Source organism: Bubalus bubalis, chromosome 18, assembly GCF_019923935.1.
Source record: "Bubalus bubalis isolate 160015118507 breed Murrah chromosome 18, NDDB_SH_1, whole genome shotgun sequence".
NCBI lineage: Eukaryota > Metazoa > Chordata > Mammalia > Artiodactyla > Bovidae > Bubalus > Bubalus bubalis.
The window spans coordinates 51,645,163-51,660,254 of NC_059174.1; the positions used below are offsets into that span (position 1 = coordinate 51,645,163).

Genomic DNA, 15,092 nt, shown 5'->3' on the forward strand with positions numbered 1-15,092 from the left:
TTTATCGTATCTGCCCAAACTTAACAGCTAGGAGCTTCCCTGGTGGCTCAGATGGTAAAGAATCTTCCTTCAATGCAGGAAACCTGGGTTTGATTCCTGGGTGGTGGAAAAGGCCCTGGAGAAGGGAATGGCAACTCACTCCAATATTCTTGCCTGTGAGATCCCCTTGACAGGGGACCCTGGTGGGCTGCAGTCCATCCACTGAACAGCTGCTGCTGCTGCTAAGTCGCTTCAGTCGTGTCCGACTCTGTGCGACCCCATAGACGGCGGCCCACGAGGCTCCCCCGTCCCTGGGATTCTCCAGGCTAGAACACTGGAGTGGGTTGCCATTTCTTTCTCCAATGCATGAACGGGAAAAGTGAAAGTGAAGTCGCTCAGTCGTGTCCGACTCTTCGCGACCCCATGGTCTGCAGCCTACCAGGTTCCTCCGTCCATGGGATTTTCCAGGCAAGAGTACTGGAGTGGGGTGCCATTGCCTTCTCCAGCACTAAACAGCTAATTAACAATAATGTTTTCATCTTTCAAATTCAGTAACTCTGAGGATTGAGTACAAAGGCCCCGATTGCATTGAGAAATTGATCCTACAGGCTACGAAACTTGTCTTTCCACTTCATGTCTAGTTGTCCTCAGCAGCCAAGTTCTGAATTATTTGACTTTTCTGTTAACAATAGTAGAAATCTATGATCTTCCCCCATTGCATTTTGGGGTATTTCACTCATATCTAAAAACGTTAAAACTACATTTTAAAGCTATCATCCTCCCCACGCCCCCACCCCTGGCCCATTTGTTTTTTCTGGTAGAGTGGTTACAATCCTACTGCATTGATATGTTTCTTATAGTTCTTTTTATTAAGATTCTGACTCTTCAAATATTTGTTATGTTTTATCAATGAGATAAAGCTCTACTGCCGTCAGAGAACTGCTTTAGATTGGCAGTAATAGGATGGATGGCATGAAGGAGTTTCTGGAAATCTTTGGCCGAGAGGTCCTGAGAGTCTGGGGTTAAAGCTCCCAAGGGGCGGGCATGGCCCTTCCTCCACTTGGGGTCCTGGGAAATGTATTTCGCCGCCCTACCACCGCCCACCCCTCCCCCCACCGCGCAACTCTCTCCGGAAATGAGGGGCTGCTGCTCCTGTTCTCCAGGGCTTTTGGGAAGTGTAGTTCTTGAGCTCTGTGTAGTCAGAGGCTCTTCCGCTCCGGGAAAGCGCAGCCGCCACCATTTCTTTCGGTCTAGGAGGTGAGTTAACCCTGCGCCCCCGCGACCCCTCCGAGGTTTTCTGGCTTGAGCGTGGTACTAGTCACTACCTGGCCGGCTGTCTTAGTATGGAGAGGTCGTGGCCGCCGGTGGAAGCCAAGAAGCGGAGAGCAGAAGTGCGGAATCCCTCTGCTCTCCTCCCTGGCTTGCCAAGCAGCGCTGCTACTTCTGTCCGTAAGATATATGGCGAGCTGTTGATTATCCGTGCCCCTACTTGCATCTTCTGTAAGATTGCGAGAGATATGGTCACTACTGGTTAGGGTTGTGAATAGATTCAAGTGAGATCACACGTGTCAGCAGCTTCGAATACTGGCGGCACCACGGGTTGGCTTTTGCTATTGATGCAGTTCTTTTCCCAGGAGCATCGTTTTGACTGGATGCCCCAGGGAAGACACCCAGGAGCGATGGCGTGGCCTTTCTGTCCGGAGACAGCTCCTTCCGAGCTTTGACTGATCTCTTTCTTTAGGAAGCACTGAGTCACCCCGCGCTAGTGCCTCGGAATGTCCGCTGCAGTTTATACAGGAAACGTGAGACGAACACAGTCATTCTGTCCCACCGCATCGGAAAGGAAGGACTTCCTGCCTCCTCAGAGCATAGCCGCAGGTACATACGGTCTTTCTTGGTCGGTCATCTGTTTTCAGTTAATTAGATTTCCTTCACTCAATAAATTACCACTAGGAAAAAGTTCAGTTATCTATTGAATACATCTGAGAATGTTTAATATGCTTGTTAATATGTGCGTGTGTGTTTCTACCATAAATATGTTTTTGAAATAAATATTTTAAAAATATAAAACATTTTATTTACTTTAGGTTTTAAATATTTAAAAAAAATTTTTGAAGTATAGTTGATTTACAAGGTTGTGTTAATTTCTGCTGTATAGCAAAGTGATTCAGTTATATTCTTTTGATTATGATTATCGCCGAATATTGAATATAGTTCCCCATGCTACACAGTAGGACCTTGTTTACCCGTTCTGTACATAACAGTTTGCATCTACTAATCCCAAGCTCCCAATCCTCCCCTCCCCTAATGTTCCCCCCCACCCCCCGCCAACAACAGTTTGTTCTTTATGAGTCTGTCTCTGTTTCATGGATGTGTGTCATACTTTAGATTCCAGATATAAGTAATGTCATATAGTCTTTGCCTTTTTCTTTTTGGCTTCGGTTAGTATAATAATCTCTCGGCCCATCCATGTTGCTGCAAATGGCACTGTTCTGTTCTTTTTAATGTCTGAGTAAAGTTCCTTTGCATATGTATACACAACATGTACTGTATCCATTCATCTGTCAGTGGATATTTAGGTGGTTTCCATGTCTTGGCTGTTGTGGATAGTGCTGCTGTGAACACTGGGATGCATGTATCTTTTCGAGTTACAGTTTTATCTGAGTGTATGTCCAGGAGTGGAATTGCGGGATTATATGGCAATCTGCCTTTAGTTTTTGGAGGAATCTGCATATTGGTTTCCAGGTGGCTTCACTAGGCTCCATTGCCAGCAGTAGTGTAAGGGCTTTCCTTTTCTCGACACCGTCTCCAGCATTTATTATTTGTAGACTTGTTAATGATGGACATTCTGACCAGTGTGAGGTGGTACCTCATTGTAGTTTTGATTTGCATTTCTCTAATAATTAATGATGATGAGCATCTTATCATGTACCTTTTAACCACCTGTATGTCTTCTTTGGAGATGTCTACTTAGGTCTTCTGTCCATTTTTTGATTGGATTGTTGGCTTTTATTGAAATTTATTTTTATTTTATTTTGTATTTTGGGCTGTACCTCACAGCTTGCAGGGATCTTGGTTTCCCAACCAGGGACTGAACCTGGGTCACAGCAGTGAGAGCCTGGAATCGTAACCACTGGACCTCCAGGGAAGTCCCCCTGTTGTTTACATTTTTGATATTAAGCTGTATGAGCTGTTTGTATATTTTGGAGATTAATTCCTCATCGGTCGCATCATTTGCAGACATTTCCTCCCATTCCATAGGTTGTCTTTTCATTTTCTGTATAGTAGGAGCAGAAATCGTCACAATAGGGATACTGTGTGTGGTCGTGCAGGTTGTTCTTTGTCCATTGGCTGCTGGCTGACAGTCTTGTTAGTAGGGGCAGTCTACTCCAAGCTCTGCTTACCAAGCTATGTGGGCGTATCTACCTTGGAGCATGCGTGTTCGTGCATAATTTCTGCAAAGATCCACATGGGGTCATGAAAGCCGTAGCCTGCATCTCATGGCTTCTTTGTCCTTCCCCAGTTATGCCTTCTCAGGACTCTGACTTTCCCCAGAATGAACATGAGAAAATGACCGAGTTTCAGGTAAGTAAGGCATTGCTTTCTGTCTTCTAAGGATTTTATTTCTCAGAGATTAGGGACATCTTTGTCCCTAATCTTCCTCGGAAAGCTTAATGAACACAACACATCTTGAATGCACGTTGTGTGCTGCTGCTGCTGCTGCTGCTGGCTGTGTGTTTTGTTTGTTTTATCATCTTCTTTGCTTCACAAAGCAATCTTTGAAAAAATAAGGGAAAATTAAAATAGACAAACATAATTTACAGTACTACCCTCCTTACAGACTAGCTGTTTTCACTTTCTCATTTTCCTTTTTCATAGGCATTCACAACTATATATTTGCAATATTAGAACTGATGGGATATACTTATTTATTTATTTAGAATTTTATTGTGTAACCGATTTATTGGCTGTGCTAGGTCTTTTCTGCTACACACTGGCTTTCTCTAGTTGTGGCAAGAGGGGGCTACTCTCTACTTGTGGTGTGTGGGTTTAGTTGCCCCACAGTATATGGAATCTTCCCAGACCAGGGATCGAACCCATGTGCCCTGCATTGGGAAGCAAATTCTTAACCACTGGACCACCAGGGAAGTCCAATGAGGTGTACGTGTAAACATTAGATAAAGGTTTAATATCTCTAATTCTTATCAAAATTAGCAACACAAACTAAGACCCAACTGGAATATGAATAAAAGAAATTAGACGTGTCAAAAAAAAAAGGAAAGTAGATTTATGAAGAAAATAATGATCATTAATAACTAAATGTGTGAAAATGTTAATAAATCTTCCTATTTATTTATTTCACTTGGATTCTTGAATTTTTTTTGTTTCATTTTTTAAGGCTTTCAGTTCAGTTCAATCGCTCAGTCGTGTCCCACTCTTTGCTACCCCATGAACCACAGCATGCCAGGCCACCCTGTCCATCACCAACTCGCAGAGTTTACCCAAACTCATGTGCATTGAGTCAGTGATGCCATCTAACCATCTCATCCTCTGTCATCCCTTTCTCCTCCTGCCTTCAATCTTTCCCAACAAGGCTTTAGGTCCTTATTAACCTGTCTAGAGATTCAGGCGCATTTATACTCCTTCATGTGAAAGGCAATGGCACCTCATTCCAGTACTCTTGCCTGGAAAATCCCATGGACGGAGGAGCCTGGTAGGCTGCAGTCCATGAGGTCGCGAAGAGTCAAACTCGACTGAGCAACTTCACTTTCACTTTTCACTTTCATGCATTGGAGAAGGAAATGGCAACCCACTCCAGTGCTCTTGCCTGGAGAATCCCAGGGACGGGGGAGCCTGGTGGGCTGCCGTCTATGGGGTCGCACAGAGTCGGACACGACTCAAGTGACTTAGCAGCTTAGCAGCATGTTAAAGGTGAATTGGGAAAACCTTTGGAGAGGGAAAAGTGCCATTACACTTTCAAATATTTTAAAGTGCATATTTTTTGACTTTGCAATTGCTACTTCTTGGCTAAGGTCTCTGAAAAAAGGATCTTTACAGCATTGATGATATGTAAATATCTGTAACTAAATGTACTTTATTTGAATTGAGTAAAGCTAAGTCACCAGTTCTAAGGAATACTATACTGTACGGTCACAAAATGAAATGAAAGAGATTATGATAAAACTGCTTGTTCAAATTTATTGAGCACTTATTATTATGTTCCAGGCACCAGTGTAAGTGATTTACGTGTATTCATTAATATGATCCTTTCAAACACCTTGTGATTTAGATACCATTATAGAGAGGAAATTAAGATAGTGAGAGGTGAGGGAATTTGCCCAGTATCCTATAATTAAAGCCTTGAAGTGTGAACTTAGCCTATGCTTTCACCAGCTGTACGTGCAGCAGTTTCTGGATGTGGCTTGTGCCTTTAAAGCACAGACCAGAAACTGTGCACCTGTCCTAGAGGGTTACTGATGGCCCATGACCTTTGCAGACGTTAAAAACAGTGATGGGGTGGTAGGGAGGTGATAATGCTGTCACTGAGAGAAAGAGACAAGTGTTGGGACTGAAAACTGCCTGGAGTCCCTCCAAATCAGTAACCGTTTTGGGGTTCATCTTCTTTATCCTGCTTGATGCTGTCCTCCAGTGGAGGTTGTAAGATTGAGTTGACACGTGTTTGATGTTGTAGGAGGCCGTGACCTTCAAGGATGTGGCTGTGGTCTTCACTGAGGAGGAGCTGGGGTTACTGGACTCGGCCCAGAGGAAGCTGTACCAGGATGTGATGGTGGAGAACTTCCGGAACCTGGTCTCAGTGGGTGAGGACGGGCGCCCTCTGACCCTGAACCTCATCCCCCTTGAGAGTCTCTGATCCTTCTTTGTTTGAAGGGTTGGACCTTTTAGCCAATTTTTTTTTTAACTGAAGGTTAGTTTTATAGTTACTATTTTGTTGTTGTTGTGGTTTAGTTGCTAAGTCGTGTCCAACTCTTTTGTGATTCCCATAAACTATAGCCCACCAGGCTCCTCTGTCCATAGGATTTCCCAGGCAAGAGTATCAGAGTGGATTGTTATTTCCTTGTCCACCTTGGACCTTTTGAAATGGTTCCCTGACCTGGAAGACAGAGATGTTTCTAATTCACAGGTTTCTCTGGTCCCTGTCTACTTGGGCAAAATTCTGTCCAGGGGTGATTTTGCCTCCCTGGGGATGTTTAGTGATGTCTGGAGATAGTTTTGATTGTCACAGCTGAGGGAGGGGTGCTACTGGCATCTAGTGGCTGGCGATGTGGTTAAACCTCCTCCAATGCACAACACAACCCCCACCACACAGAATATCCAGTCCAGAATATCAGTAGTGCCTGATTGAAAAACCCTGTTTTAGATGAACTAGAAATGCACAGCTTAGCTTATATACTTTGTCAAATATTTTGGTGGATCATGGAGTCACCTTAGTTCATTGTACTGGGATTCTTTTTTTTCAATAAAATAGAATAAGAATAGAAACTGTCAGAGTTCCTTAAGACCCACTCACATTGCAGCAAAACCCATGACCGTTTGCATTAAGTAGTGTGAGAATGTGGGAAGTATGATAAAAACAGACATTGGCTAAATCTGATTTTATCTATTTATAGTCATGAACTAGGTTATGACATTTCTTTTTTTTTTTTTAATTGAAGTATAGTTGATACATTAATTCAATGTTGTGTTATTTTCAGGTGTATAGCAGAGTGATGCAGTTGTATATACATATTCTTTTTCAGTTTCTTTTCCCTTGTAGGTTATTACAAAACATTGAGTGTAGTTCCCAAAATTTATTTCTTATTACAGTTCATGATCAGAAGGTTTTGAAATATCACTCAAGGGTTATAGAATTTGGACAAAGATCTCTTTTAGCGGTGTGTTCACCTTAAATATATATATCTGGCTTTTCCTAGGACATGTTCCATTCAAAGCAGATATGGTATCCCAGTTGGAGACAGAAGAAAAACTGTGGACAATGGAGAGGGAAACCCAAAGAAATGGGCATTCCAGTGAGATCCACTCAGCTGTTACTTCAGGTATTAGTTAATCTGCTTCTCTCCACATCATGCCGTCGTCTCTTGCCTGTGACAGCAGCCTCCACACTGGTCTCCATGCTTCCACCCTTGCACTCCTGTAATCTCACATAGTAGCCAGACTGGTTCTTTAGAAAGCAGGTAAGACTACGCTATTCCTCTGCTCGAAACTCTTCTAAGGCCTTCCGTCTCACTCCGAGACCTTCCAGTGGACTGCAGGACCCTACCTGACCTGGCTTTCTCACCAAGTTCCTCTTTGATCACCTGGCTGTTGACCCTTGCTTACATCATCCCTGCCATCCTGGCCCTTTTTGGAGTATTCTCCTCTGTTTCCTGGCCTTCGACTTGCTCTCTGCCTCGGTGTCCAGGCCCCCAGCCACTCCCTTACTCACTCAGGTCTTTGCTCAAATCTCATCTCATCAGACAGCCCTTCTGTGTCTGCCCCATTTACTGTCCCATCCTCTCCCCATTCTCCATGCCTTCACCCTGTCTTAATTTGTGTCTAAGCACTGATCACCTCCTGACCCAGTAACCTGTCTTTATTTCCTTGTTCATCATCTGTCTCCCTGTGAAAGTAAGAATTTGGGCAGTTGTATTTGCTGTCTCTGTTCAAAGCCTCCAATGGCCCTTCTGCATGGTAGGTGCCCAGCACATAATTCTTGGGTGAAGAAATTACTCTAAAAATTACTGTTGTTTGGAGCAGGGGTGAGGAAGCTCTCCTCACAGTTCCTCCTGACCTGTGATCCCAGCCTTCCTCATCCGTGAAGTGCGCTTCATCCTCCAGATCCCCAGCCCCTCCGTGGCCCTCGGTTCTCCTGCCCTCGCTCAGATCTGCTTTGTTCACTTCACTTTCTGACCTCCTTTTCCTTTCCCTCTGCTTCTTTCCTTTATCTTTTAATTTGCACATTCCTCACTTCTACCCATTTAAACATATTAGACATTCATGGGAATGTAAGTGTTTATACTCTCCCTCTGCCTGAAGAATGAAGCAGAGAAGTTTATCTGCAAACATGATGGACCAGGCCCTGAATTCTGAGAATCGCCGATCTGCCTTCATTTGTCCATCTCCCTTCTCAGGTCTACACGTTGCTTCACATTTGATGCCTTCAGGAATACTACATACTTGCTTCACTGGAAAGGGTCTCACTTTTCTTTTTTTTTTTTAATTGAAGTATAGGTAATTTACAGTGTTTTACATTGCACACTGGACCTCAGGAATCATGAGCCTCCATATTGTCACACTTTGCCTTTGTGCCATAGACCAAGTCTTTCTCTTAAGAAATCTGGTAGCATTTTCTGCCACCCTTTCTCAAATGTTTTTTTGTAGTTTTTTTTTTTTTTTTTGGACCTCTTCATCATCCACATTTCAGGATTTAATGGATCATTTTGGAACATTGTCTCCCCATGAACCTCTAATATAATTCTAATTTCTTAACATCTTTCAATATGTAACAGTACATACCCAGTCACCTTATAAGATAAAAGCTGTTCACAGTTATCAGAATGTATCACTAAATTATCAAAAACTAGCCACACCAAGATGCCAGGCATTATAGTTCATCACTTCTCATGTAACAATTTCAAGTTGGCTGCTTATGAACAAGAACTGCCTCATCCCTCCAGCCAACTTCCCACTGAACTTCTAAATAGCCACTACCCAAGCAGTCTTATGACATATATGGTAATTGTTTCAAGCTGGATATTTCCAGAAGTCTAAGGGCATTGACATAACCCATGGATATGAAGGAGTTCTGATCAGGAAAGAAAATGACAGAATTCCTAAATAGATTTTCCAGTGTAATTCAGAAAATTACGGAATTTTTACAGAAAATCTAAATAGATTTTTCAGTGTACTTTGCATCTGGTGTCATAATAGGCTGATGTCATAGGCAACATGAGAAGCCTTCTACATGTTGCAATGAGTTCTGATACCAAACACGAAAAGTTCACAGGCTAAGGGCACTGCCCACCAGGACTTCAGACACCAGCCTGGGGTTCCCAGGGCCTCACTTCTGACCAACTGGCTACAAATTCAGGCGTTTCTACAATAATTTGCTAGGACAACTCAGGAAAGCTCTCTACGTACAATTATGATTTTATTATAGCAAAAAGGATGCAGATTGGTACTGGAGGGAGATGTGTAGGGAACTCTGGGAGATTTCTTTCCTGTCTCCCTCTTACAAGGACCCTTGTCTTTACTCTGGGCTCATCTGGAGAATCCAGGATAACCTCCCCATCTCAGGATCCTTCATTCAGTCAAACCTAAAATCCTTGTTGCTGTGTCCATTCACATATCTGCAGGCTCCAGGGATTAGGGCATGGGCATCTTAAGGACATTCAGTTAGCAAGTCTGTCATACCCAGAAGCGTGCACATAACTGCTGGGACTTGTTCAGTTTATATTTGACTGTAACTTTCCATTTAAGGAAATCATTCAGGACTTGACACCCCCTTAAACATTTTAAGCCAGCGACTTCAATACATTTTAAAAAATTAATTATTTATTTATTGTTCTGGGTCTTCGTTGTTGCGTTGGCATTCTCTAATTGCAGCAAGCGGGGACTGCTCTCTAGTTGTGGTGTGCGGACTTTTCATTGTGGTGGCTTCTCTTGTGGTGCACAGGCTCTAGGTCTGCAGGCTTCAGTAACTGCCACTCGCAGCCTCTGGAGTACAAGCTCAGTAGCTGTGGTGCATGAGTTTAGTTGCCCCGTGGAATCTTCCCAGACCAGGGATCAAACCCGTGTCCGCTGCATTGGCAAGTGGATTCCTAATCACTGGACCACCAGGGCAGCCCCTTCCATACATTTTTAACTGTGATCCTCAATAAGGAGTATTTTACATCCCAACCCAGCATGAATATAATGCATGTGCATATTTATGTGTGTGTCTACAGCTGAAACAGGCATTTCATGTAGTGGTACCCTTACTGCTTTTGATACACTTTTAATGTTTTTAATCTTTTCTTTTTCCCTGTCACAAGGTATGGGATTGGTTTCACAGTTCTCTAAAACATGTCAGCAATTCAAAGGATTCTGCTACAGTGGGGATAAAGCAGTGAAGAAAGCAAAGTGCATGTCTTCCTTATGACTGTTATTCTAGTGGGTCTAAGAGGGAAGAAAAAACTAGGGAGTATTAGTAGACCAGTAAGTGCTGTGGGCAACATAAAGCAGAATAAGACAGATGGGAAGAATGGAAAGTGTGGGGAGTGGGGAGGAATTATTTTTACATTGGGTGATAGGAAGGCCTCAAGCAGAGAACCCAAAGGGAATAAGAGAAAAGGCAAGCTTCACAGCTTCCTGGACAAAAACTTTCTAAGTTGAATAGAACACCCCCTCTCCTCCCATTTGAGGTTTGCTTTGAGAGTCTGCACTCTGCTCTCTTTCTTTCCTCCACCCAAGTTCTTTCCCAGCTGTTCAAAGTTAGTTTTCCCCTTTCCTGCTTCTTTTCACAGAGACCTGAATCACTCCCAGGTTTAGAACAATGGATGCTATTATCCCAACTGCTTCCCAGATTTGCTCTTAGAAGATCATTTCTACCAGGACCTAAAATACTGTTCTGTGCCTGCACTCTGAGCTTTTATAACTTAACTAGGTAGAAGCCCACTTATTGTAAGGCTGCTAAGGAAAAGATGAGGGGGCTTTTAATCGATGTTGCTTTTCTCTGGAGTGTGGGTTGTCTTAGTTGTCCTGCAGCCATCTGGTTTCAAACCTACCACCCTCCTATTAAACTGTTGGACCTATGGTTCTAAAGGAGTCACATTTCCATAAGAGTCTGCTGACCCCTTTCTTTGCTTTGGAAAGAATAACAAAAGAATAAACGGTGTGGTACAGACATGACCCTTGCACTGGATTATCAAGGCCTCATCCCATGGCCTGGGTGTGAAACCCCGATATTTCTGAACAAAGCATTTACTTGTCCTCACCCCTGAATATCGTCTTTTCTTTAGGCAGCAAGATCCCAAATGAGATGGAGACTCTTGGGAAAGTCATGTTAAAATACCTCTCGTGTGAAGAGCTGTCCTGCTGGCAAATCTGGAAACAGGCCACAAATGATTTAACTCTGCAAAGGAAGAGTTCCTGGTTCCTGCAAGGTGATTCTCTTCAAGTTTCTGAAGATGAGAACCATATAATGAATCATAAAGGAGATCACTTCCGTTGCCTTGAGAATCAGGAGTTTTTGATTCTGACAGCCCAGGCTTCCTGTGGGAGTAGATGCCTGAGTGAGTCAGAGAATCCAAGCAGAGGTAAACAGATAAATGTGAAAAATCATCTGCATGTATGTGAAGGCTTCACAAAGAATTCACCGCTGAGCGATCCTGGTAAAACTGACACAGAACAGACACCCTGCAAAGGAGAGAGACCGCATCCCTGTAGAGTGTGTGGGGAGGGCTTCAGTCATGGTGCAGTGCTCCCAGTTCATCAGAAGGTTGACCCTGGAGAAAAGTGCTCCCATCTGCAGACTCATCAGAGAATTCACCCAGGAGGGACTGTCAATAAATGTCCTAAATCCGGCGATGGTTTGCATGAGAACTCCTTTCACCCCCATCACTCTAACCCCACAGGAGAAAAGCCCTACAGGTGTGAGAGTTGTGGCAAGGCCTTTGGCAGCAGCACAGGCCTCATCATCCATTACCGGACGCACACAGGGGAGAAACCTTACAGATGCGAGGAGTGCGGCAAATGCTTCAGCCAGAGTTCCAATTTTCAGTGCCATCAGAGAGTCCACACGGAAGAGAAGCCCTACAAGTGTGACGAGTGCGGCAAGGGCTTCGGCTGGAGCGTCAACCTCCGTGTTCACCAGCGGGTCCACAGGGGCGAGAAACCCTACAAGTGTGAGGAGTGCGGGAAGGGCTTCACGCAGGCCGCCCATTACCACATACACCAGAGGGTCCACACCGGGGAGAAGCCCTATAAGTGCGACGTCTGCGGCAAGGGGTTCAGTCACAACTCGCCTCTGATTTGCCACCGGCGCGTCCACACTGGTGAGAAGCCCTACCGGTGCGAGGCCTGCGGCAAAGGCTTCACCCGGAACACAGACCTCCACATCCACTTCCGCGTCCATACAGGGGAGAAGCCATACACCTGCAAGGAGTGTGGGAAGGGCTTCAGTCAAGCTTCAAATCTTCAAGTCCACCAGAACGTCCACACTGGGGAGAAGCGGTTCAAGTGCGAGACGTGCGGGAAGGGCTTCAGCCAGTCGTCCAAGCTCCAGACCCACCAGCGAGTCCACACCGGGGAGAAGCCCTACAGGTGCGACGTGTGTGGCAAGGACTTCAGTTACAGTTCCAACCTGAAGCTGCACCAGGTCATTCACACCGGAGAGAAACCATACACCTGCGAGGCATGCGGGAAGGGCTTCAGCTGGAGGTCCAACCTTCATGCTCATCAGCGAGTCCACTCGGGAGAGAAGCCCTACAAATGTGAGGCGTGTGACAAGAGCTTCAGTCAGGCCATAGACTTCCGGGTCCATCAGCGGGTCCACACAGGCGAGAAACCCTACAAGTGTGGTGTCTGCGGGAAGGGCTTCAGCCAGTCCTCGGGTCTTCAGTCCCATCAGAGGGTCCACACTGGGGAGAAGCCCTACAAATGTGATGTGTGTGGGAAGGGCTTCCGATACAGTTCCCAGTTCATTTACCATCAGCGGGGCCACACTGGCGAAAAGCCTTACAAGTGTGAGGAGTGCGGGAAAGGCTTCGGGCGGAGCCTGAACCTTCGCCACCACCAGAGGGTCCACACGGGAGAGAAACCCCACAAGTGTGAGGAGTGCGGGAAGGCCTTCAGTCTCCCCTCCAATCTTCGAGTCCACCTGAGCGTCCACACCCGGGAGAAACTGTTTAAATGTGAGGATTGTGGGAAGGGCTTCAGTCAGAGTTCTCGGCTTCAAGCCCACCAGAGGGTCCACACAGGAGAAAAACCCTACAAGTGCAACGTATGCGGTAAGGACTTCAGTCACCGTTCACGGCTGACATACCATCAGAAAGTCCACACTGGCAAGAATCTTTAAAAATGAGAAACATGTTGACGGCTTCAGTCAGGATACACACATTCAGGGTTTTGGAGAGTCCATGCTGGTGATAAACTATAAATCAGGGGTCCCCAACCTCTAAGATCTAATGCCTGATGATCTGAGGTGGAGCTAAGTATGTGCTTGAATCATCCCCAAACCATTCCCCCTACCTCTGGTCCTTTGAAAAATTGTCTTCCACAGAACCAGTCCCTGGTGCCAATAAGGTTGGGGTCCGCTGCTATAAAATATTGAGATGGAAAGGGATTCTTCAGGTGGCTCTTTCTAGCAAATCCACTAAAATGGTTGGTGACATAGAACCATAGATAGTAACAGGGAAAAAATAGGTTGTAACCCTCTTGGTAAGATCCACTTGATTTAAATGATCTCTCAGAGTGAATATTGGAGAAGGAAATGGCAACCCACTCCAGTAATCTTGCCTGGAAAACACCATGGACAGAGGAGCCTGGCAGGCTACAGTCCGTGGGATCACAAGAGTCAGACACGACTTAGCGACTAAACCATCCACCACTACAAAGTGAATATATGCCTAAAGATAATATGTGAAAAGGATATTTGCCATATACTAGCTAGTTTTTTGGTGGGAGGGTGGGAGTCAAGGAAGACTTGGGATTATTTTTTCATCAACTTCCATTTTATACTTATTTATAATGGTCATTATTTTTACTAATACTGTAAAACTATGAAAATGAATAAAATACTAAAAGTTTCATATAGCCAAGAATTTATAATATGACTTTATTTTCTATGATAATATGAATTAAAACATATATCTGCCACAGATGGATATGAAGGAATGTTCATTGCATCATTGTTTATAATAGCAAACAAATAATCAGTTGGATTGCCAAAGTATTTTATGATTTATTTATCTAGTGCTAATTGTTGTTAACGGATGTTGGAAGATATCCAGAAAACTTTCACCTGGAGACACAAAGCATGGGATTCTTGTGTGATCTCATTAAAAAGAAAAGGTAGGTATTTATTTTTACTGATCTCTAAATGATGGAATTTTGCTTCATGTAAATTTTTTACGTTTTTTTAAACTTATTGTTTTGAAATAATTTAACATATGCCAGAAGTTATAAAAACTATTTGAAATCTTTCATGCACCCTTTATGCAGATTCACCAGTTAACATATTTGAAACATATTCTCTTAATGTATGTGAATGTGTATGTATGTGCACACATATTGACACATACTTTTAAAAACTATTTTTAATTGGAGGATAACTGCTTTATAATATTATGTTGGTTTCCGCCATATATCAGCATTAATCAGCTATAGGTGTACACATATCCCCTCCCTCTTGAACCTCCCTGCCACCTCCAACCCCACCCCTCTAGGTTGTCAGCGGAACATTGGATTTGTGCTCCTGTGTCATGCAGGAAATTTCCACTGGCTGTCTAATTTTACACCTGGCAATGCATATGTTTCAGTGCTACTCTCAGTTTTTCCCACCTTCTTCCCACACTGTGTCTGCAAGTCTCTTCTCTTTGTCTGCATCTCCATTGCTGCCTTTCAGATTGGTTCATCAGTGCCATCTTTCTGGATTCCATATACATGTGTTATATACGATATTTGTCTTTCTCTTTCTGACTTACTTCACTCTATATAATAGGCTCTAGGTTCTTCTACCTCATTAGAACTGACAAATGCATTCCTTTTTATGGCTGGGTAATATTACATTGACATGTACTTTTTCTTAACCATGAATATGTTCCAGTCCTTTTACCCTGTATTGATAAATTGTACGAACAAGGAAATTTACTTATATATTTACAAGTATAGCACTCAGGAAAATTGAATATTGATATATAACATTGTCTAACCTCCAGACCTTATCAAATTTATCAGTTCTCTCCCTTTTCTCCCTCCCTCTCCTTTTTATTTATTTTTTGATAGGTGACAGAACTAAAATCAGCTTATGGAATCTTTAAAGAAAGGTCTATATTGCCTCCCATATAATTTAATTATTCACCATCTGAATATTCAGTTGTTGCTATACCAGTTACTGAAAATTTCCCTTATTCCCC

At 43.7% G+C, this 15,092-nt stretch overlaps 1 protein-coding gene across 1 annotated transcript; it reads left to right on the forward strand.

Annotated features, from left to right (window-relative positions):
- Positions 1-427: 427 nt before the first annotated feature.
- LOC102391408 (zinc finger protein 227) lies at positions 428-13,766 on the forward strand. The gene is made up of 6 exons (XM_006055003.4): positions 428-1,236; positions 1,721-1,857; positions 3,503-3,564; positions 5,672-5,798; positions 6,912-7,034; positions 10,977-13,766. Exons 2-6 carry the CDS (start codon positions 1,755-1,757, stop codon positions 13,031-13,033), a joined length of 2,472 nt encoding a protein of 823 aa, XP_006055065.2. The 5' UTR covers positions 428-1,236; positions 1,721-1,754; the 3' UTR covers positions 13,034-13,766.
- Positions 13,767-15,092: the final 1,326 nt, after the last annotated feature.